The following is a 23,961-nucleotide window of genomic DNA, read 5'->3' as shown; positions in this document are numbered from 1 at the left end:
CTTAAATTACAACCTAGACATGTGATCATTATTTGCAAGTTTCAGCTATTGTATATTTCAAGTGATGCATCTCAAACATACAGCAGGTTCCATATTAAGTAAATAAGGATAGCCAAGTTGAGCTCTTCACCTTTTAATAGTGAAAGCATGAAGGCATTCATAACAGAATGACAGCCATTAACAATAATGCACTTAGAACAGTATATCTGAAAACTAAAACAAAAAAAAAACAGCTTTAACACAGAAAACAGCTTTTATAACTACAAACACATCTTTAACCGACAAACACAAAGTTAACATTTTTTAGTGAGCTTGGCCCTCTTCCTGTCTCACAGGCGCAGAGGGAACAGAGGCTCAGGAAACAAGCATGCTACAGGTTGTGCGTCTGACGCATGTTTAAGGTGTCTCGCAGCATCAGGTCACGGAGTCGCCAAAGTGCATCTGCCATTGTCTTGTGGGCCCCCTTACTCTTCAGCCAGTGGGATGGTAGTCTGCTCTCTTGCTCTTTTGTGAGGCGCACATCTTGTTTTTGAACTGAAAGTGCACAAATAAAGCATAACAATAATGTTTTCACCATTCTACATTGATTTGTTAATAACCATTTGGGATTAGTAAATATAATATTATTTCAAAGGTTTAATTTGTGTATAAAAATATATTTAAGTGCATGCAAAAAAACTGAAAGTCTGCTGTAGATTAATGCTAAAATCAGGGTTCAGTGATACAAGTTAGACAAGCAAAACCCAGAAAAACAGATGTTGGCAAGTGTGAACATCATTTCATGAAAATTAAAAAAACAAAACAAAACAAAAAAACAAGATTTACCTGTGAGAGCTTGGTCCCATTTGCTAATAGTAGGGGACTCTGCAGTAAGGCCCTCGATATATCTGAGGTATGCCTCAGAGTGGAGCAGCCGCTGAGACTTGGCTGGTGGGGACACAAACACTGGGGTGGAGGGCTGCTGGTGCGCAGGTTGTCCCACCTGGCCTTGTCCTGGGTACGGCGGTGGAGCCTGGCCTGAGCCCATCATACCCATCTAATGGAAATATTATAAGAACTCTATTATTTACCTGATTTAGTTTAAAATTCGTACAGCACTTTATCACTATCTTCAGATAATTAAAGCCTAAATCTGTAACAGGCGTGTGTGGAAAAAGTCACAAGTATCACATAGTGGTTGTACGTGGTCTGTTGATTAGGGCTTTAAGAACAAGGTTTGCCATCCAAGGAGGCAGGGGTACATCCGACCAGACCCCACTCACCAGGTGCCCTATAAAGGAGCCCCTAAGATCACACATTAAAAAATATATAAATTTATTTGTACTGTTTTTTTATTGATTTAAAACATTCACCACTCTAATCTGTATGGCAACATTTAATATCATGCAGTGGGCTGTGCATCTGCCATTTTCCTGTAACTCTGTATTCTGGTGGCATTGTGTTCCTACAAAGTTATCTGTCCCCTTGAGGGGGCCCCTTAATTTTAATTTTGCTTTATCTCTTTGATTGAGATGGAAATTAAATAATTTAAATTGATTTTTAAAATGCTAAGTTTAACAAATTTTCAAAAATGAATTACTCCATAATTAATTCAGTGACTTAAATTAGCCAATTATATAATTTATACATTTGACATGTAGCTCTGTGTCCCGTTTTAAATTAGTGTTGGTGGGATTTTTTTCAGGGATACTGTGCTATAATCTGTAAGAGCTGATGTACTGCAAAATGGACAAAAGAATAACAGAGAATATGAAACTGAGATGGGCATCTACAACTGGACATTAACTTGTGTTCAGGTTGTTGTTTAGAGTTATCTGAATAATTATGTTAGAATTAAACCATCATTGAGAAACACAGAGACTGAAAGATTTTTTTCCTCATGTTTATGAGGGTGTGTTTGTCTGTTTGCGAGTGTGACAGAAATGGATACACTGGTTTATTGTTGGGGATTTATGACTGCAAACTGTTCTTCTAATCGTAGCATAAGGGTAAGTTGGCAACACTTCTGGTTTTATCCATACTGCAGTCATATTATTGACGATGAGGGAGGTATTTGTTTTTTTATTGCCAGTTTTACAGAGTAAAATCTTGTTTTGTGATATCATCAGATCTGTGGGCTTTTGCTCTCTTCTTGGTACTTAAGTTATGTTGATATTGTTGCCCACTGGTGGATTAGTGTGTGGATTATTGCCTTGCATGGCCTGCCTGTCTCTGTATTAGTGTATGAGCAGTAAAGGCCTGCCTACTATTCAGCTTTGGCTGCAGCAGCACCTGTGACTGGCAAACCTATGTTACTATTATGATAAGACAAATTAACACCAAGATAATATTTGGCATGTAACAACAGAAGGTGTAACTACAAAAGAGCAAAATCCTAAGTAGCTATATAAATGTTTTAAAATGATATGAAGTAAGTACAAGCTAGAGTGTGTTTCTTCAAATGGTGCAGTATTTTTAACTCATTGTAAGTTACTAAACTTAAACTTGAAGATATTTTAGCACAGCTTGATGTGGCCTTATGAACTTCTGGATGTTATTCAGGTCTTTATCCCTCTCTGAACCACAGATCCATATCAAGGCAGCAACATGTACCCAAACTCTGATCTTAAATATGGTTTGCAATGATCACAGAGCCTTATAGGTTACCTGGGATCCGTGATGGTTTCCTCCTCCAGGCCCACCTCCCATGCCATTGACACCTGTGGGGATATTCAACACCAAGATGCTATAAAAATTGCAGTTTATATTACAAATACTACATCTAAAGGTCCATTACGGAAATTAACAAGTGTCACTTTTATCTACATTAGAACACTTAGGAATGCCAATTAATTTAAAATTTTAACTGAAACATCTGTATATTTTTTGGAGTCACTGAATTTCTCCTAATGTTATATTGCCAACAAGCCAACTGATATTGAGCAGAGCAAATAACCGAGCTCCAGCTGAGGCAATATGCTCTCAACTGACTAGTCATCATCAATTTAAGGACCTCGGCCTATTGGTACAGGTAGCCCCTCCAGCAAGTCAGATTGGTAGACAGGAAGCAACTGCATGGCAGGTGGGGTGGCTATGACAGCACTCTTACCAAAGTACAGCATTCCAGGGAACCCAGGCATAGCGGGTAGGAGATGTTGGGGAAAGACAGGCACCCCCATGTGATGTGGTGGCATGACAGTCATACTAACCATGCCTTCAACATGGCCCTGCGGGGGCATCATAGCTGACCTATATGCACCCATCATACCTTCTTAGGAAGGAACAGCAGTAACACAAGACAGCAACATGCATCAGTCAGAACATGCATCAACTACATGCACTACCAAGCACTCAAAAATAATATATATGCTTTTGTTTAGTCCAGAGGTAGTTATGATGGATATGAATGAAAGTAAAAGCCACACAAATGAAAAATGTACATGCACTACTGTCAAGCACTAATTCATTTTAAGTCCCAATCCTTAAATGGTGTACAGCAACCTTTACACTTCTTTTCTGCACTCAAATGCAGATACGTTGATGTACTGTACAACAATCAATGTTTGGGCTCATCAATCAAGTAAAATGATGTTAGAGGCAACATAACATTAAATCACAACACTGCAACATCACAAGCATGCTGACATGGGTGTAAATAGGGAACTTAAAATATGAACACATCAAGCAGTTCAGCTTCTTATTCCAGCCTTCTAGTGTACACTGGGGATCCATCTGCATCTATGAGGGGTTACCTGACACAGGCGTCATGCTGGGATTTAGCATCCCCATGGGGATTGGGGGAGGCACCACACCCATCAGTGCCCCTACTGGGGTACCTGCTCTAGGGGATGTCTGATGCTGGGCCCTGTCACGCTCCTGCTGCTCTGCCACTTTAGCTGCTCGCTCTGCAAAACAATCAGGACAAGCACAGAGTGTCAACTGTATGTGCTTTACAATTCTTGAAACACAAACATTTTGATGACTGATCTAAGCTCACCTTCATATTCTGCTTTCCTGGAGCTCTCCAGGTTTCTCCACTCTGTGCCTACGAGGCGGCTCAGCTCCCCAAAGGAGAAGTCTGGGTGCTGGGCTTTGATGACCGCTCGCATCTCACTGCTGAACAGGATGTAGCCGCTCATGTTGATCTTCCGCTTTGAGCCCTCCTTCTTTGAAAGGCCCTTTATGGATTTTGGTGTGGACTGCAATCAAACACAGAAGAAGTAGTTGCAAAGATAAAATGCTACACACCACATAGCAAAACCCAGTTAGTTTGCAGAGGAAATATACATTTCATAAATAAATTCTTCCACCCTGACCTGCGGAGGAGTGTAAGGCATGATATCCATGTCACTAGACATGGAAGACTGCATCCGAGGATGAGAGTGGTCTCCTAGCTCGCCATCATCATCCCCAAGATCCTCAAGCTCCTCATCTGTCATATCAGCAAACTTGGCCTCCAGTTCCTCAATTTTCCTGTCCAGCAGAGGGGATGGCTCCTTCTGAGGCACTATGAGCTTCCTGTGTAAGATCAGTTATAGAAATATACTGTGCAATTTACCCATCTTCTCAAAATAAATCCTTCATTTAGGAAAAACTGGCTGCGATACTTTAAGCTTTTCAATCACGAATGAACACAATTTAAGGATTTAAGCGGATATAAAGTCTCTGTATTTAGGATCAGTGCATGTTTACTTTATAGCTCTTCAACAAATATTTTTGTTTTTCCTCTCCTGCTGCCAACAGTAAAATTAACAGCTAAATGAAATTATGTAAAAGGATTATCACCTAAAATAGTATATTTCATCCTCCACCACTTTCCCAGAGAGAGAAAAGCGCTTAAGACCCTTGAACTTCTTCATCTGCTTCTCACTCTCGATGTAGCGGCTCTCACAGAGCAGGACGTTCTCTTCAGGCACTTCAGTTGGCCGACAGGACAAGTAGTCTTTGAAGGACGACACCACACACTTCCCTGTGAAACAAGAAAGCTGACTCAGTGAATGCATGGAACTTTATCCACTGCAGCATTTAAAGTGTTGGCAACATTCACATGTTCAGTAAGAAGGGTACCTATAATGCAGGTCATAGGGCAAGTCTCCTCGAGGTTGCTAAGGAACACTTCCTTCTTGTAGAACATCTTCGTGGGCTCATGCTCTGTTTCCTCTGGATGGATGAAGATTGGACCAAAGAAGTAGCCCGCTCCATCTCGCATCCACATTTTCTCAATCCTGTTCAATACATACAATACAAAAAATAAGCTGCATTAAATAAATTAAATCAGAAAACCTTTGTATATTCACAAACTGCCATGCCACTGTGCCAAGCTCCATGTCTTCCAACCACACCACAGTATAGCATTACTGTGTCCATTATTGAAGGGAAGGAGGTGACCCACATTCCCAAAGGCCAGTTGAAAAGACATGTATTTACTCTACCTGCCCACTCGGTGGCGCACTAGTCCATGTGAAGCAATGTAAACACAGTCTCCCACTTTCAGCCACAGGTTGTTGTAGCAGAGCTGCTCGTAGTACTGACACCCTGGTTCTCCATTGGTCATATCCATTGGAACATCTTCCCTCTCCTGCAGACACATGTTGCGTTATTTCATGTGTAGTCTGTCATTTTCTAATGGAAAAGAAGAAAACGAATGCATTTACCTTTTCTACAATACCATCTGTCATTTTGATTTCCTCCACCACCTCTGCCGGTTTCTCCTCTTGTTTGGGGGCAAACATGGAGGCCACACGGACAACGGGTAAGGGGACCTCTCTGGGAACAAACCGCACAGAGCTCAAGGGCATGGTCCACATCTTGATCTTCTTGAAGGACTTGGACTTGGCAGAGTAGCGCGACTCACAGACGTAGACATCCTCGGCTCTGAAGCCTTCTGGGTGAAGTTTGAAGTACTCCTGCAATCCCACACACCATAAGTATTTGATCAACACTCAAACAGCTGTAGCTCTGAAACAAAACCTGCACCAAACATATTGGAAGAAAGAGTATTTACCTTCACAAACATGACCACACATTTGCCCAGGATCTTGCTGATTGGAGCTTTGTTGTAATAGTCACTCTTAAAAACTTCCTTCTCCAAGAACTTCCTTGTGGCGAGATGAAATGTTTCATTTGGTCTGTAGAACCAGCAGCCATACAGCCACTTCTCACCTGCATTTATTAAAGGTGAGAAAAATAACATGAATTAGAACTGGTCTCAATAAAAATCATGTCTTACTGAACTGGAGTAGAAAATATCAACATGCCTTTCTTACAAAAAAGCTAATTATTGTCAGATTAGAGTAATATGAGACTGACCAGTGTCATCTTGCCAAAGACGTTCAATGTAAATGATATGAGGCTGCAGGTTCGGCTCTGCAGGCTCCACATACACATAGTCTCCCACGTGGTACATGCTGTCTTTAAAGCTGCAGTCCTGACTGTATGTGCGTTGCAGGTTAGACTGCCACGATCCTCCAACAGAGTCCTCTCTCTTCTCAGCTTCTGGGAATTCACAAGTCACTCAGTTAAAAAAATACCACAGTATATGATGAGACAACAAATGATAGAACTTTTATATACTGTGACCTTCAACATATATTTATCAAAATACCCCTTTTTTCCTCTTCCCTCTTGATTTTGTCCTCCTCAAACTCCTTGGGAAGCTTCTCTTTCTTCTCCTTTTCCACATCACTGTGCAGATGTTTGGAGGTGTAGCTGAGAGCAGGCGACATCAAGATCTCCCCATTCTTACACAGCTCGTCTCGGATCCGGATGAAGAACTGCTGCAGTTCCACAGCATCTTCGAAAATCTCAGAATCAGTCCTGTAATATACATATGGTGTAACACAAATTCAGCTTTCTTTTACTAAAATTCAACCTACCACATCAATGCATAAAAAGATGTTTAGACAACCATTTGATTTTGTACAGGATGGTCAACAGCACCTCACCTGTTCAATCGTCTGGCCTTTTCCAGCACTTCGAACATGTGGTCCTGAAACACATCCAGCCTCTTATAACGCCCTCGATCCACATTAGTCCTGATGATCTCAAAATTGAGTGGTGGCTTGTCAGGATTTGCAGGATCAATGGCAGGGATCTCTGCGAGTGAATCACTGTAGCAACGGCCCTCGTCATCTTGGTGACCAAGCACGGACACAAAGAGGCTGCGGATGAGTTCCTGGATGAGGCGGGGCACATCGGGCACATGGGCGTCATCTCCTCCTTCCAGGTCACGTCTTGTCTCCAACAGCACCCTGTGGAGGACGAGGGCGTCGCGGTAAATCAGAGACTCGGGCTCGTTGTAAGTGCAGGCATTGTTGAACATGAGCACCAAGTCCTCCACCAGCGCATCCACATCCTGGTACTTATTAGCCAACATGTGGCTTTTGATCTTCTCCATGTCCACAGGCTTCTTGATCGCGATGTAGTAGTCAGGCAGCTCCGCACGAGATGGCAGCCGCAGGAAGATTGTGCTGAGGCGACGGCCTCGTTTGTCTGTGAAGTTCTTGACAGCCTCGTAAAGCTCATTGAGCTTCTGCTGTAAGGGTGTCAGGTACTTGGACTTCTTCAGAGTGATGCTGTTCTTCCCTGCAATCAAATTAAGTGTATGTGTGTTAATAATAACCAGTCTTTCCATTGCTTGAAAAGAAACAATGTCACATATTTGATTAGACTTCACTGAAGCTGACTGAAGGCTTTTACACAACGAGGATGTGATGAATAAACAACACGAACATACAAAACATTTCGCATCAAAACTATTCATACCAGCAGCAATGCAAATTTGCAACAACTATCAGGCTCCTAATGACTTAGAGCAGCATCTGGCAGTCCATCTGAGGCAAGTTTTTGTATAGCCTAAGTTACTGTAAGCTATTTTATTGGATTTCCTTTTAGTGAAATGCTTTGAGTGAATCTAAGTTCCCTCTGGTAAAAAGTTATGCAAAGTATATGTCTCAGGCTTTTATTCTAAAAGGTAAGAAGGTAAGGAGCGGATCTGTTATGCATCAAGGAGTTTAAAGTGAGGAGTCATATGATGTCAAATGGAATATAACACACAAACAGTTAAATCTGATTTGCACCTGCCAAAGGGTTTGGTTGGCGCACTATCATTGAACACAAGGCTGATTGATTCGTTTTACTTAGGCATTCGCAGTCGGCCTTGAGACGGAATTTATTTTATACAAAAAATAAAGACAAGGGTAAGAATTACAAATCCGCAATTACTGAAAAGGTCCTTAATAAAAGATCATTAACACATGGTTTCTATACGAAAACATTCTATCATATATCTACCACCATCCATTTGAGTGCACCGAAATAGTTCTGTCAGGCCGAGCGCACCCAAAAAGCACCTGAACGGACACCATCTCTTTATATCTAGTGCCGTCTGCTATAACCCTCCAATATCACAGCTCTAATTACATCATGCATGTGCCGTATGCCACAGCTCCCACTGGGTCAAAGACTGTATCTGAGCTTCAGTGAATAGCCTTGGTATGTGTTGCCTTTGTCAAGGTAGAGAGGAGTAATTAAGTTTGCAGTTTTGGTTTGGACTACAGAGCCTCCATGTTGTTGTTTTATAATCCTCATTAATATATTGTGATTGGTTGATAGCTTTATTGACCTTGTTCAAAAAAAACTGTAGCATGAAAAGCAGAAAAAAAGTTCAAATCAACTGTATGAAAAAGATGTCCCTGGTGTGTAAAGGCCTTAAGTGACATACTTATTTTCAACTTTGGGGACATCATGTCATCCTCATCTGTGGCTGGCCCAAGATCCCTACGTCTGTCTTTCAGAATCTTCTCTAGGATGTCAGCGTCATTGTAGACCTTCAACATAACAAAGGAGTTCATCATGAGGAGCCTATGCTTCCGGGATGAATTTGACTTACATCTAATCAGATACAAATAGCAAACAGTTCTTACCTGGGAGCCTTCTTCATTGTAGTGTCGAGCATTGCGGAACATCAGCTTCATCTCCTCCACCATTTGATCTTCAGTCACGTACTTGTCTGAGCGGATGTTGTGCTCAATGGTCCTGAGGTCCATCGGCTCCAGGATGACTTTGTAGTAGTCAGGATAGTCCTTCTTCGAGGGCTTCACCATGAAGAGTTCGCACAGTCTCCGACCAGTGCTGGCTTCTCGCGCCTCAGCCACAGAAGCAAAGAGAGCTTTCATTCGGTTTTTCTTTGTATTCTTCTTGTGACTGGGAAAAAAAACGCAGTAATCTGTCACTCTGCCTCCATGCACATAAAAAGTAGCTATAGAGAGCTGAGTAATTAAACATGGCAAACCTTTTTCTTTTTGTGCTGCTGGTGTCAGACGTGGCGGAGGAGAGCATGCTGTCTCCATCATCATCATCTCTCTGTAAAAGCTCCTTTTTTTTCATCTACACAGGTAACAGATAAAACACACATCACATGGCTATGATGCTTTAAAAACACCACAAAGCTGACGAATGTGTACATTAGGACCGACCTGCTGAATGTGTTGGAGCTTGAGCGCGCGCTTGTAGATGGACGAGTGAGGAACATTGTAGCGCTTGGCATTCTCAAACATCCGCATCAGATCAGAGTCGATATGCTCAACACTTTCATATTCGTTGCTCTTCATCTTGTTCCTGTGGGGAATTACGGGCTCTCACATTTGGGAAGGAGGGCACAGAAATACTGTACTGTACACTGAGTGTGTGTGATGCCGTAGGGGTAGAAAATAAAAAGAGAGAATGTTGGTGAAACAAAACAAATCAATGATGAAAACATGAATTAAAGAAAATGTAGTAAAATGTGTTTCAATCCAAGTAGTATCTGTAAATTCTGTGAAATTTCTGCTTGTAGAGGCTGTATAAAAAGACAAATTCATATATTATTGCCACTACAAAAACACTAATTGTAATGGGTTTATTGAACAAACTCCTTGATGTAGGACATAGTAAGGCTCCCATCACACAGAAAGCATTCTAGCAGCTGGAGGCGCCTTTTTGTGGGAAAGAAGCTTTTTGCTGACGGTGTTGCGTTGCAATGCACCTTGCATTTCTGCACTCTAGGCGCCTGGTGTTTTTGACAGAGCGCTCTGAATTCCTCCAGTTGAAAAAACTTCAACTCAGAGCGGAAAAACGCCCCACATCATCTCTTAGCAGTTAGCAGTTGCTGGATACCCAGAGCTATACAGCCTGACGATAGACAGCAGGTTGTCAAACTGCCCCCGAGTCATCCTAAAATATGCCTGGAAATGGCCATTGTCGAGGTGAAGCTCGTGGGCCAGCCGGTGGTACTCCCCGTGATCCACCCTCTTTTTCTAGGGTGTCATGTACCCACACAGATCTCTGTTTCCCTGCGTCCAACAAACTATTTGCTGACAGCCTCTCATACTCAACCAGAGCTACAGCAAGCACCCTCTGCCTGAAAATTTTAGGAACTAGATACTAATTATGGTGAAATAAATAAAACACATAAATGCTAGATTGATTACACTGGAAGGTAAGGGTAAGGAGGTGACAGCGTGGTTGCCTGGCAACCTGCAAACAACTTTCTGTGTGATCAGGGCCTTAATTTTCTGGTAGATATGTTGTCTGACACTGAATTCACAGCATCTAGTGAACACTTCAACCTAGCCGATAAATAAACTTTTTTTTTTCCAAGAACATTTTAGAAGGTAACCTAAAATTCTGTTGATAGATATACAGATTTATATTCACATGCAAACTATTGAGAAAAAAAACTTACCAATGACAATAAAAGCATGCTATTTTTTAGGGGGGAATTAATTGAAAATGAAATAGAGATCTGTTTGGTATTAAACCCCCAAATTAATACTTTGTTTTCTCTCAGACGATTGTTACTAATGGGCTTTCCACTTTAAATTAACTTTTTAAAAGGGATTTAGGTTAAAAAAAAAAAAGACTTAGAGGCAAAAAAAATAAATAAAAAATATCAAATCACCACTAAGCAAGGAAAAACAATAAACACAGATTTCAATGTTGCTGATTATTAACTTTGTTCGGTTTTTATGGCCACAAACAAATGAAAAGACACACAGGGCTAAGATCAGTTCTAGTTCTGTCATACTTGATCTGATGGAGGCAGATGGGCTGATTGATCTGCTGGTAGTAGTCGGGGTAGTCCTTCCTGGATGGCAGCTGCAGGAAGGGCTCAGAGATCAGCTGGCCCTGGCTGTTCCTGGCTCCCCGCACAGCCTCATACAGCTGGAAGATGGGATTGCTCATGTCCATGTTAGAGGTCATACTCTCCGCCTCAGATTCCCCTTCGTCGTAGTGGACAGAGCCTGAGAGATACAAATGAGAAATGACACAATTTATTATACAAAGCATCTTAATGTCTGATGAATGTTAAATAATGAGGTAAAAATGTACCGGAGAGAATGCCTTCGTCATCACTTTCGTACTGAAGGGCCATGGTGATAGCTGAGAGGCGGTCTCCCTGGGCAGTCCTTCTGTTCCTGACCGAGACAGACAGAAGAGCGACAGTTAAAATCATGACTGTATTCCACATTATTCAAAGAGCTGTCTCCTATTCACCTGATACGAATGCTGGACTTGATTGGCTCTCCGTGCTCCATCTCAGACTTCTTTTGTGCAAAAATCTTTTTGATTGTGTTCGCATCCTGGAAACAAACGAGCGGGTCACAGGTATGTGTGTCAAGCACAGCTAATGATATCCAGGATGTGTCATTTTCTCAAACACACACTCACCTTAAACACTTGAGAACCAGGCTCATTATAGGTTTTGGCATTCTTGACCAGCAAGTCTATATCTTTAGCCATGGCACTGACACTCCTGTAGTGGTTCAACTGAAAGCAAATATATTGGACATTTATCGACAAAACGCTGTAAATGATACATGCTGCATATTTGATGTAGGAGATGTAATAGCATACCTGAATCTTTTGAGCGACGATTTTCAGATCTATTGGTTCCTTAATGATGGCATAGTAATCTGGATATTGCTAAATGATAAAAAGCAAACTACACATCAAAGCCAAGTCACTCATTTGACTGCTAACATCTTAAGTCGTACTGAAGATGCTTGTACCATTTTAGAGGGAAGCTTCTGGAACAGCTCGCTGACCACACGGCCAGTGGGCTCAGTGTAAGACACCACGGCATCGAGGAGCTGCTCGAGGACCTCTTTCAAGCAGGTAGGTGCAGTCTGTCACACACAAGCAGTCACACAGTTTAAGCAAGGAAATACTGTTCACCCTCAGTGATATACAGTGTACTGTATATATTCCATCTACACTGAAAGAAGAGTCGTATTAAATCTGCGTTATCAGTAATGTGTGTGAGTGTCACCTCATCCTCAGTGGACCCTCCTGGATTGTCTTGAGCGTCGTACCCATCTTCATCATCATCATCATATTCCCCTCTCTGAACAAATTCATTCTTGGTTCGCAGGTAGAGGTCCCACAGTTTACAGGCTGCCCTGTACTCAGGACTGTCAGACTAGACAGACACACACAAGCAATACATAATTCATGTAAGTGCACAACCTGAGCCATGCATAGATGCCAACAGACGTATGCATATTTTTAGTTTTTTTTTTTTTTACCTTGTAATATGTTTTTGCATTGTTGAATAACAGCTGAAAATCACTGGTGAGTTGTTCGACATCATCGTACTCCTCCATCTTTAATTTCTGCTGGATCTTCATCATGTCAATGGGCTGAGACACCACGTGGTAATAGTCCGGTTGATTCCTGTATGAAACATGGACTTACAAATTTTCTGTGTCTAACGTTTGTGTTATATTAATATCGTAATTACATATCGTATGACCACTCATCCTTTTCCTCACCTTCGTTTGGGGGCTCTGATGAACAGCTCACACAGCATCCTGCCCTGGTCATCCTTGTAGTCCCTGATTGTGTTGTACAGTTCATGACAAACAGCAATCTGCAAGGCAAAGAGTTAAACACTGAAAAATACACCCATCCTTTCTCGTGTCAACGAGTTAATCTGTGTGGCTGTATAATTCTGACAGTATGTTAAAGAGAAAAACAGAAACAGAAATCTGTAAAATTACAGGATCCACAGTTGGAATGTTTGAGGTCCTTCTCCTCTTTCTCCCAATTGAAGACATTAACGATGAAGTCTGGCTATCGTCAAAATCTCCTCCACTCACACTGCTTGACGGGGATGTCGCCCTTCTCCTTTTCAAGGCCATGGCGAACCCCTGAGGTAAAGAGCCAGTAAAGAAACAAGTATCACCGCATGGAGCTACATTCAAGCTATGACATTACATATTCTGATTTCCAACATTATCTAAACAGGATATAAACAATAGAGATTGAGAGAATGAGCTTAACAAGGACACTGGCTGTGCTTTGAGGCAGTCAGTTACACCTAGTGGCAGTGTTGCCATCTATTCAAAATAATACAGACCAGGGCTACAACAATTATTTTCATTAGCAATAAATCTGCCAATTATTTTCTCATTAATACGATAAATTGTTTGGTCTATAAAATGTCCAAAAATAGTAAGAACAGTCCATCCCAGTTTCTCAAAGTCAAAGGCAATGTCTTTAAATGTCTTGTTTTGTCTGAAGCCCAACGATATTCAGTTTAATATTAAATATAACAAAGAAATGCAATAAATCTCCTCATTTGAGAGGCTGAAACACCATTTTCTGCCATTTTTGCATGAAAAATAACTTTAACAATTAATAAATTATCAAAATAGTTGCCCATTATTTTTCTGTTGATCAACTGATCCATTAATCGACTAATCTTTGCAGCTCATACAGAATATAGTTCCTCAATAAACAGTAATGGCATTCCTTTCCTCAAAAACATTGTATAATAATAAAAAAATATTTTAAAACATGTGCTAATTTTATAACTCTAACTACAGCAGGCAGAAATGATCTCTCCTATCAGTGTGCTTGCTCACTTCAGGTGTTGCCATGTTTGCTAGAAGTCAGAGGCGGGGGACATTATGTACAGATGCCACATAAGTCAATATTTAGCCCCTCTGCTAAGTTTCAGTGTTCAGTGTTTGACTGCAGTGGTTGGTGATGTGGAGTGGGATCTTTTTTGAACATGGTGAATCATGATATGCAGCTGGTGTCTTATTTATTGCTAAAAATACATGGCACTTCTGCTTTGGCTTGCCATGCAGTCATTAACAACACGATGCGTAATCTCTCTTCCCTGCACAGACACTGTGTGATATACGGATATAGTCATATGTGGTATATACTGTAAAAGTTCAATTAATAGCCCGGGCTATTGTTTGCTTAAATCACTGAACTCAACAGGCCTATATTTGGGACAAGCCTTTAATTCCTTTCACACAAAATTGTTGCTCAGCAAAAATCAGAAAATTACAACCAATTCTTGTATTTAAACCAGTATGAATATCATATGTATAAAAATGAGGCTTCAGATAGTATATCAATTATGAATTATTAACTTGATCTACCTCCGACAGACAGCGCATCAGCAAAAGAGTTATGTCACTCAAGGATTACAGCACTCGGCATAATGAATCAACATCACTTTATCCTGTTAAAACAATACTAACAACTTGGATTAATTTTCATGAAAAAACCTTTTGATTCTTTCACTCTGAGGACCCTTAAAGAAATATGAATAACTTGCAGAGTAATCAAGGAATGGACACATAATTTGAGGTAGCCAACAACCCAGTTTTATACATCTAAAGAACCTCAATGAACAAAAGTGAACTGCTAGGCAACCAGACCAGGCGTCTACTTGAGACAGGCCTTTATTTGTCAAATGTCTCGCCACACCAGCTACAACAGCTGCTCGTTTGGGGGGTGGTATTGCCCGAAACGACCACTGACCAGGAAGAAAAAAAGCACGAGGAAGAAGAAAACTGGCCAGGACCGAAAACGGAAATCTATCCCCTTCAGCCCATAGACATGTAGGCCGATATATGTCTATGCTTCAGCTGGCTTGGTCACCACAAAAATAATGGAGCAACATTAAATTTATGTAGTCTTGGGGTAAGCGCCTGCACCTCCTCACTACTCCACGTCTGCCAACGAGACATTTTCCAACTTTTTCTTTTTTTACCTCTGCTTCTCTTGGTTCACGCTGTTGGCTTTGTTTTTTTTTCTACCCAAAATGCACTGCACTCTACATCACTTCCTCTGTTTGGTTCGCTGGATAGTCCGTTTGCATTACCCACTGTAAGCGAACCATACCAGGGTTCACTTGCAAGTGAACCGAGACCCCCAGTTTTCAAGCAGACCATGGTTCGCTCATTTGGTCTGTACCAGAGTTCGAATGAGCATTCACACCACTCCAAATGAACCAAACTATCTGTGGAAGCGGACCAGGATTTGTTTAAAGCAGACCAAATAGTGACAGTGTGAATGTGTCCTAAGAGACCAGACATCAGAAGTAGGCTTAAGGTATAAAGGTGGCGTCTTCTTCCTCATGACATGCCCCTGTAGGAAATTGGGGGTACCTTTGAAGAAACATTAAAATGAAAAATGTTGGAATGTCTTACAGTTTATTTTACATTTTTAGTTGATTGTCACATAATGTACCATTAACGTTGTAGATGCTCACACTTTGTGTAGTGGAAGCCCTATGCCTTTTGGATAGGAGACACCAACATGTCATCCATGCTGAGTAACTTCATGTCACCCCCAAATGAACTTTGACCCTAAGTAAATGCTTTACTCTACACAACTGGACACGGGTGTTAAATTCATATAAATTCTCCTATCAAATGTCAACAGATATAATCAATTCAAGGCTGTTTCCAACAGGCCCTCTGGTCCCCTGGTGGTTTTATGCTCCGTATTTTCAGATGATCAGAGGTGACAACCACACCGGTTTATTACCATCACCTGAGATGACACGTCCCGCAGCGGACACCACTGATGCTGGCATGTCTGGAGGTTTGACTCCACAAAAAATGTTAACCACTTCCTCTATTGTCACCTAGCTAGCTGCGAGCAGACCGCAGCCCGGTGTGCACACATCAGCAGTCATAAGCTAGCACACAGGGCAGCAGCTGTCCACCTACCTGTCACTCCGCGCGGACAGGTAAACTGACCACAGAGCGGCTAACGTTAGCTACAGTCAACGGTTAGCCGTTAACATCACTAGTTAGAGCCGAGACAAAGGCATCACTGTAACAGCGTCTAACGTTACAGAGCTACCGCCGAGTCAAACTACGACACCTAATGGAAAACATTTCAGTGTAACCGCTTGACATAGTTGTGTGCTTACCTTCTGGGAGCACGTTACTAGACTCACAAAATCTTTAATAATCAAGAAAGCCAATCACTTATCGATTTTAGACCGAGACACAGAAGTGTGAAGGTAGCGGCAAATCAACCGCCACTTCCGGTTGGTCGGCTTCAAAATAAGAGCACACATAATGTCTTGGTAGTGAAAACTGCGTTTGACATGATTACAAAGATAACTTCCCCTCTTCTCCCTGTAATGTGGGACATTTTTATATGCAGGTTGCTTAATGGTGACCACTTAAGTATTTATAAGCCATATCCATGGCACAATTAAAACAAAAAACCTAAGAATGACGACGTTGCTTATAGTGAAATAAGAGTATCACACTTCCTGTTTGTTGAATTCAGCTTTACACCTCGCCATTAAACCGGCGAACAAAACCACTAACCTGCATAAAAAACTACATCAGCTACGTCAGGTAGTCATGTTCACATACATGCATCCTGTTTTAACCATGTTGTATCCCTACTGGCTTATTTTGCAACCTTCACCATCATCAAGAGAACTAATGCTTGTTTCTCTATGTGCAATGGACAGTTCTGTACCTTAAAGATAAATTTCAAATCCCTTGAATTCCTGATGTCTTCTGTCTTCCTTTTTCAGTTTTCAATTTACTGTTGCCTTATCACTAAACTCATCCTGAGAAAAAATCCAAATGACAAAGTACAGTTTGACTGTCAGAATTTTTCTCTTACTGATATCTGAAGTTAATCAAAATTAAAGCTGCTTTCAAGCCACGAAGCCATCGTAACTTTATTTTCACAAGTAAACACTTACTTTTAACAGGTTTTCAAGCCTAAAAGGCTGAAAAACACTGTTCTACAACACTCAAACATGTAACCACTTTAGCACATGACACTAATAATCATTTTTGCTTTGTCAGTAAATTGAAGAGACAAGATTATGGTTACAAGTTATGGTCACTTGTCATACAAAATGATTAAAAGCTCCAAAGAGTTGACAAAAACAATGAGATGACTTTTCCTTTATTCTTTCATACACCTTTAAAAAGGATTCATGATTGCCACTCCTACAGTCTTGTGCAGGTTATACCACATTTTTGAGAAATGACTAATGGTAGCCTATCATTTAAAACAAAAATGGTCTATATATATTGTATCAACAAGTGACACATCACAAGAAACATGTAAGACAATAATTAGCTGTAGTGCCATCTAACATAAGGAAAATGTCAAATAAAACTGACAAAAACTTTCAATCAAAGTAGTTGTTTTCTAATGAAATAATGTTCATGGTTATTACATTTGTATTGCAGGAGGTAGTAAACAAATACTATGCTGACAGGACAAGTTGATGTGTCATTAGGTAATATTCAAAATCAAATTGAAAATTGTACTTAGAGAGGTGTTTAAACAAAGGTTGATGTCTGACATACGTCTGCTATGATAAGCCTTGAAATCTGATGTATTCATGTAAAGCTGTGACCAGAGTAGCCTGGTCAGGCTGAGGGAAACACTGTGATTGACAAACAACTTTTTGTTTCAGTCAGCTTCTGTTTTTTTGAATACATGGCTTAATGTCTTGGTGAAGTCCATCTTTATAGTCTAGGTGAAGACTGATAAGCAGAACTACAATCACAGAAGCCTACGGAGCATATTTCTAAATTGTCTCTAAATAGGACAGAGAATTTTATGTTTTCTTGGCACAAGGTTTGGAATGGATTTCAGGTTGGCCAGGCCCATATCTGACATAGTCAACATATATGCACATGCTCGGTCCCTAAGATCCTCTGACTCAAACCTTTTGATTGTTCCAGAGGTCAGAACTAAAAGGCATGGAGAGGCAGCATTTGTAAATTATGCCCCCTAAGCTCTGGAACAGTCTACCTGAGGGTCTTAGGGGCTCTACATCTGATGAAACTTTTAAATGTAATCTTAAGACACATCTTTTTTTAACATACTTTTTCCTGAAATGTATTTTTAACTGATGGTTGTTTTATCTTATCTTAGCCTGTTGTTTTGACTGAATTTTACTTTATATTTTATTTTTTATTATTATTATTATTATTATTATTATTATTATTATTATTATCATCATCATTATTATTATTATCATCATTATTATTATTTTTAAATAATATACATAATAATTTTAATTTATCATTCTCCATCACAAATGTTTTGTCTTTTATGTGTTGCATTTTATGCATGAATTGTGCTATATATTATAGTAGTATTATGATGATAATACTACTAGCACTACTACTACTAATAATAATAATAATAATGATAATAATAATAATAAGTTAATAATACAATTTTATTTTAATGCTTTGTTTTATATATTTATATATTTTATATGAAAATGTGTTTTTTTGTTTTTACTTGTTGCTCAAGAGTATCATTTGAGTGTTGTTTATGAGTCAAACTAAATAAATCAGAACAATTAAATTAAATTAAATCAATGAAATGTCCTCGTTATCTCCACACGATGGCAGTATTGCACTAATAACATAACCAACTGCTGCAAACTCTCAAATAAGACGTAGAAGAAGAGGCCGCACTACCGAAGAAGAAGAGGAGGCCCCGGGGCAGGAAGTGTCTGTTCATCGCTCCCATGTGTTGCTTTTCATTCGAACATTCATTCTTGACACGACAACTTCAGCTAATTCCAGCAAACTCAAGCTAACGTGTTAGCTATCTGCCCCCAAATAAACCAAAGAGGAAACCGGTGCTGTCTCTGCGAGCTAACAGCGCCAGCTAGCTAACTAACGTACAGCTCGCGCTAAAGTTGTTTGGATAATTAGAGCTGTAGCCACTGGAGAGGCGCGGTATCTGAATGAAAAGTGCAGTGGATACAAGCATGATCAAGGAAAACCGGTGGAACATCCCCCCCAATGCTCCAGCGTGCATGGAGAAGCACCTGTGCTCGGCGCAATACAGAGCAGGTAGGTAACAAGAGAAGCTAGCTGAATGTTACACAGGTAAACACGTGGTGCCGCTAGTCGGTTATTGTTCGAGTCTGTTTACATATGTGCTGATGTTCAAGGGTCCTCTGGTGATTTGGTGTGTGTACAATAAACCAAAATGATAAATAAGACTCTGTTTTTAAAGGTGCACATGCTCAGCAGCCCAGCTAGGTTCTTCAGTTTGTAGCAGGTGTTTTGATGATAGGCAAACAAATTGCATTTTGCAGCTTAGATACAAGATGCTGTGTAGACTGGATGCTAACTGAATCAAAGAGTGACTCTTAATAATGCAGTTTAATTATCTGTAAAGACAGCATTAAAATAAATGTGTTTCTAATGTTTGTCTTTTATTTTCTCTCCTCACAGATGGTACTCTGCTGCTCGGTGCCTCCAGCCTCACTGGCAGGAGCTGGCAGGGATCTGTGTGGATCTACAGTGACCCTGAGCAGGCCCCCAATGAGGGACTCTGCAAAGCTGGCGTGCAGACTGAGGCTGGAGTCACAGATGTCAAATGGGTGTCAGAAAAGGCTGTCGTTGTTGCATCAGACTCAGGTCAGAAGCAGATTCCTAACAATTTTTATTAAAGCACTGGTCTTGAGACTTGAGTATTAAACTGGATTTTGTTTGACTGGTTCCTGTGCAGGTGCCTTGGAGCTGTGGGAGCTGGCAGAAGATGAGCGCCTGCTGGTGAATCGCTTTACCAAACATGAGCATGATCACATTGTTACCTCAGTGAGCCCAGTTACTGGAGCAAGCAGTGCCGTTACTGGGAGCATGGACTGTCGGTGAGAGCCTGTTTTACATGGATACATGCACAGCTGTAGAACAGAAGCATGTGGATCGATTATGTGTTAAGCTTTGTGTTTTTCCGCCCGTCTCTCCTCAAAACGCATTTTCCCCTTTCTTCACTGCAGAATTAAAGTCTGGGATCTCGGTCAGGAGACAGCTGTCACTACCTACTATGGTAAGGGGACACTTCTCTCAGGTTTTCTAAATAATAATAATTAATAAAATTTGGTGATTCTCACCTGGTGCAGATCTAAGATTTATTTTTAAATAATTTGCTAAAACTGTGACTTAGCCCTTTTTTGAAATGTTTCATTTTCTCATAAACAACTTGAATTAAGACAATTCCGCAGTGTTTCCCCCAATTGACTGCTGTTATGTTACGTTTTAAAGCAGATTAAATGTTCTATAATTAAAATAAATTTGCAGCATTCTACAGTTTTGGCAAAAGTATGATTGCATAATAAATGTCATTATAGAGTGCCCCAGGGAGGACATTTTAAGTGTGTGTTGCCCTGGTTCCCTCGTCAAAAAGCCTGTGGGATCTTTCCATTGGATTTTGGATTATTGCAGAAAATAAGCTCTCTGGCAAACAGAAGTTTATGATACTTAAACATTTTGTTCAGCAAGATAATCTTCACAAATAAACACCACTTTTATGATATGATTTTTGAAGCAGTCCCTTAAACTCGTGTTAACCACAGACCTTATTTCAGGCATCTAACCAAAAACCATTTCAAAAATCCTGCTGACTTCAAGGCAAGGGAACCAGGACTGCTAAAGTGCTGACTCATTTCTGGCTTTTAGGACTCATTCATGAGGCACTGTATTAACAAAGATGGGAAGAAAACATAATTAAATATGTCCCTTAACTTTTTCTCTCCCCAGCGCACACACAGCCAGTTGTCTGTGTTGCTTGTAGCCCCACAGATGAGTCTCTCTTCATCTCCTGTGGTCAAGTAAGATACTAATCAGCAGTTTGCATGCATAGTTGTAAACAAATACCTAACATACAGTAACTGATGGAACTAGATCTTGAACCACCTTGCTGCATAAAAATGTGCATTTTAGTGAGGATGACGTTATTTTTTTTCTTGTGCTGTAACACTAGAAAGCTGCAGTCAAAGCTGTGCACCAACACATAGTCCAGCAGGAACAAAGAGCAGAAAGAGAACTGTAAGATTATACTGGTCCTTATTCAGACTCAACCTGTTGTTATCCTTCATCTCTAAGGATAGCCGTGTGCTGATGTGGGACAGGAGGAAGCCAAATAAACCAGCCTCAAGAATAGGTGAGCAACTTGTCCAAAGAACCAGGACCAGACATTTTTGCCAGTTTGTTGACAGATTTGAAATTAATTTTTACTACAATAAAAATCAGTATTGCTTAACGATAAGTAGGGCTGGGTATTGTTTAAGAAATTATGGTACCAGTACCCTTAAAGTAACGGCCAAATCAGGCCAAAGATTCGCGACTAGACAAAACTGTTTTAGAATATTGCAGAGAAAAGTTGCAGTAGTGTGAACTGGCAGTCTGAGCTCGATGTCACCTGCAACTCCATTGGTCAAATTGCCAGCAGCTGGTTTTAGAACATAAAGCACGTCACCTGTTTGAACAGCCAATCAGCTTGTTGTGAAGTCTGCTGGTCAAGTCAAAATCGCTTGCTGCAGTAGATACTCCGTCCTCACCAAGCCCTCTATATCCATCCTCACAGTGTGCCGGTGTCGGATGGCTACCTAATGGTTGTTTGTCCAGCTGATTAAACAAACCTTGATCTTGTGACTGTTCATCCCAGAATCAAATAGTTTGTATAGATAATTTAATGGTAATGCATCTTCTCAATTGTATTCCATTGCCGTCTTTTGCTTGTCTTAGATGTAGAGACCTCCAGATGCTCCCCCACCACTGTAGCCTGGCACCCCCACCACAGAAGCACCATTGCTTTTGGTAAGGCTCAGCAGCAGAGCACTGATTGATACAGACATTAAATTGGCAGTCCCTGTATTTCTGATCATGCTTCCTATGCCTCAGGTGATGAGCTGGGCAGAGTGATTGTGAAGGATTTCCTGGGAACAGAGCCGGCTCGGGTGGAGAACGTCCACAGCCGCAGAGTTAATGGGCTCGCCTTCTCTACACATAGGTAAACATTAATTGCACCATAGCATCATTAGCTCTTATATTGCTCCTTTACAAACTTATAACTAGTTTTTCTTCTCTCCCAGTGCCTCCTTGTTAGCCTCCATAAGTGATGATTGTTCCCTCGCTGTCATGAACTCTGACCTGCAAGAAATGTGAGTCCTTTCACAGCATACTAAAACAAATGCTCAACCTCCTGAAGCATTTCAAAACACTTATCATGTATTCCTGTTCTGCAGATTGAGAGATCGGCAACATCAGGACTTTGTCAAAGGTGTGTGCTGGCTGCACGGTGGCTCCAACACACTCACAACCATAGGCTGGGATCACCTTGTGCTTCACCACACGGTGGGTCTGGCTGCTGAAGCCCCCGACTCCTCCTCTTAGAGCCAACAGATGCTCACACTCTTCGGAAAGAGTACATTTTAAGATAATTACTGTCCCCCCTATTTTTGAGGGGCGTCTTTGCGTGTCTCAACAGTTAAATGTAATACATCCGTGGACTCATTGTCATTTAGTAATCCAGATATGTGCAGAACATTTAGACTTTTGCTCTTGGCCTCAGTGCACTACGCTACTCTACCGTTACATTCTCTCTCCAGCCACTTCCTTCATACTGTATAGCATTTCTGTGTGTACTTACATTTGAAGCAACCCATTTGTATGTATCAAGCATCATTTTACATTAAAGATAACTTAATGTTGTAATAGCAAGAGCATTCTGATATTTCTTTGTGTTCCTGGAATCTATTGTATGCTAACATAATGCTGGACTATAGGAAGAAAACTGAGCATATTTGAAGTATCTCGTCTCCTCGTTCAGGAAAAAAAAATTACCACGAAAAACAGAAAAAAATTACCACCAAAAAAAAAACAGAACCCCCTGCACCCACTGCTGGGTCAACAAAGGGTAATGTGTTGTGTGTTATCTGTTCATGTGTGGGCGGTTGGCTCAGAGGTAAACAAGATTACATGTGTGATTTGTACACTGAGTAGCAGGGACTGTATAGTGTCACTGCTAATCTGTAGTCTGACTTGGGTCTGACATAGACTGAACTTGGATGCCATAGTTTTAACATGGCACCAGCACAGGTGTTGTGGCCAACATAGTACACTTAAATGTAATCATGCTGTGTTTGCCAAGTTACGTGTCTTACTTACAATGTAGCGTTTTGATGCATTTTAATTACTAGTATCCATATTTAGCTCATCATGCAGGAGTTCAGGAACATTGTCTTGCCTCCATCATTAAAGCAAGAGTTGGTAACTTTTATGAAAATATCTTTTTGTCATATTTACTGAAACTGTCACTATATCCTGAGAGTAGTATGAGACAGAAAATCTGTGAAAAAAAAACGTTTCTCCTTCTTGTGCTGCTTAATGGCATTTGCCAGAGTCAGCTGTGACTGTTGGAAAACAACCAATCAGAGCAGAGGAATGTCTAACACAGCCATCAATCACTTCTAATGAATTGCTGTCAAACTGTCCAGCTCAGTAGCTTAGAGCTACAGTGTAGCTGTGAAATGAAAAAGTTTGCCTCAGCCAGTGGGCGGCGCTTGGTTTTTACCTGACTGTTTCCAACATGGTGGCAGGGTCACAAACTTTCTCATTTTGCAGCTAAACTGTACACTGAACTATATTTCTTAAAACTGAGGCAATGCAATGACAGAATCTTGCAAGAACTTTTGACCGCCCTAGGACTTGTACAAAAAAACGCTGTGATATATCTGAATAAAGTCTTTATGTTAATGCCTCCCTTCTCTTAACCCCCAATTTATGCAACTTTGCAAGTTTTTCATATGCACATCCAAAAGCACCATGTCAGCCGAACTGTTGTCTTTTCGAGTAAAACACAAAAGCTTAATACTGCACGGCAAAACAACAA

At 40.7% G+C, this 23,961-nt stretch overlaps 2 protein-coding genes across 3 annotated transcripts; one reads left to right on the top strand and one right to left on the bottom strand.

Annotated features, from left to right (window-relative positions):
- Nucleotides 1-117: 117 nt before the first annotated feature.
- LOC125891488 (protein polybromo-1-like) lies at nt 118-16,314 on the bottom strand. Of its 2 annotated transcripts, none has more exons than XM_049580825.1 (30): nt 16,205-16,314; nt 13,020-13,169; nt 12,792-12,889; nt 12,546-12,693; nt 12,290-12,439; nt 12,030-12,146; nt 11,875-11,943; nt 11,689-11,787; nt 11,515-11,600; nt 11,350-11,435; nt 11,045-11,261; nt 9,456-9,597; nt 9,272-9,366; nt 8,904-9,183; nt 8,702-8,807; nt 6,924-7,563; nt 6,584-6,795; nt 6,289-6,474; nt 5,984-6,141; nt 5,634-5,885; nt 5,412-5,557; nt 5,047-5,204; nt 4,765-4,948; nt 4,296-4,497; nt 3,977-4,178; nt 3,732-3,884; nt 3,089-3,250; nt 2,647-2,699; nt 826-1,036; nt 118-534 (listed from the first exon to the last, which is right to left on the bottom strand). In XM_049580825.1, exons 2-30 carry the CDS (start codon nt 13,158-13,160, stop codon nt 371-373), a joined length of 4,917 nt encoding a protein of 1,638 aa, XP_049436782.1. In that variant the 5' UTR covers nt 13,161-13,169; nt 16,205-16,314; the 3' UTR covers nt 118-370. The 2 variants fall into 2 exon arrangements, with proteins under 2 accessions (XP_049436782.1, XP_049436790.1); XM_049580833.1 differs by having other exon boundaries at nt 3,089-3,247.
- Nucleotides 16,315-18,739: 2,425 nt separating this feature from the next.
- On the top strand, nt 18,740-23,774 carry wdr77 (WD repeat domain 77). Its single transcript, XM_049588287.1, has 10 exons — nt 18,740-19,133; nt 19,521-19,706; nt 19,798-19,939; nt 20,069-20,118; nt 20,829-20,899; nt 21,174-21,231; nt 21,816-21,887; nt 21,972-22,080; nt 22,163-22,231; nt 22,316-23,774. Exons 1-10 carry the CDS (start codon nt 19,025-19,027, stop codon nt 22,461-22,463), a joined length of 1,014 nt encoding a protein of 337 aa, XP_049444244.1. The 5' UTR covers nt 18,740-19,024; the 3' UTR covers nt 22,464-23,774.
- Nucleotides 23,775-23,961: the final 187 nt, after the last annotated feature.

This window comes from Epinephelus fuscoguttatus, linkage group LG1 (genome assembly GCF_011397635.1).
Source record: "Epinephelus fuscoguttatus linkage group LG1, E.fuscoguttatus.final_Chr_v1".
In the NCBI taxonomy this organism is placed as follows: Eukaryota; Metazoa; Chordata; class Actinopteri; order Perciformes; family Serranidae; genus Epinephelus; species Epinephelus fuscoguttatus.
Note: the sequence above shows the minus strand (reverse complement) of the source record. Positions and strands in the feature narration are given on the sequence as shown.

Bases quoted from the DNA above. Each gene is read 5' to 3' on its own strand.
- LOC125891488 (XM_049580825.1), bottom strand. From the start codon at position 13,160: ATGGCCTTGAAAAGGAGAAGGGCGACATCCCCGTCAAGCAGTGTGAGT. The intron at 11,601-11,688 runs GTGAGTGTGTGT...GTTTGTTTCCAG, and splicing joins CTGGTTCTCAAGTGTTTAAG to GATGCGAACACAATCAAAAA. The intron at 3,885-3,976 runs GTGAGCTTAGAT...ATTGTTTTGCAG, and splicing joins CAGGAAAGCAGAATATGAAG to AGCGAGCAGCTAAAGTGGCA.
- wdr77 (XM_049588287.1), top strand. From the start codon at position 19,025: ATGAAAAGTGCAGTGGATACAAGCATGATCAAGGAAAACCGGTGGAAC. The intron at 21,232-21,815 runs GTGAGCAACTTG...TGCTTGTCTTAG, and splicing joins TAAACCAGCCTCAAGAATAG to ATGTAGAGACCTCCAGATGC. The intron at 22,081-22,162 runs GTAAACATTAAT...CTTCTCTCCCAG, and splicing joins CTCGCCTTCTCTACACATAG to TGCCTCCTTGTTAGCCTCCA.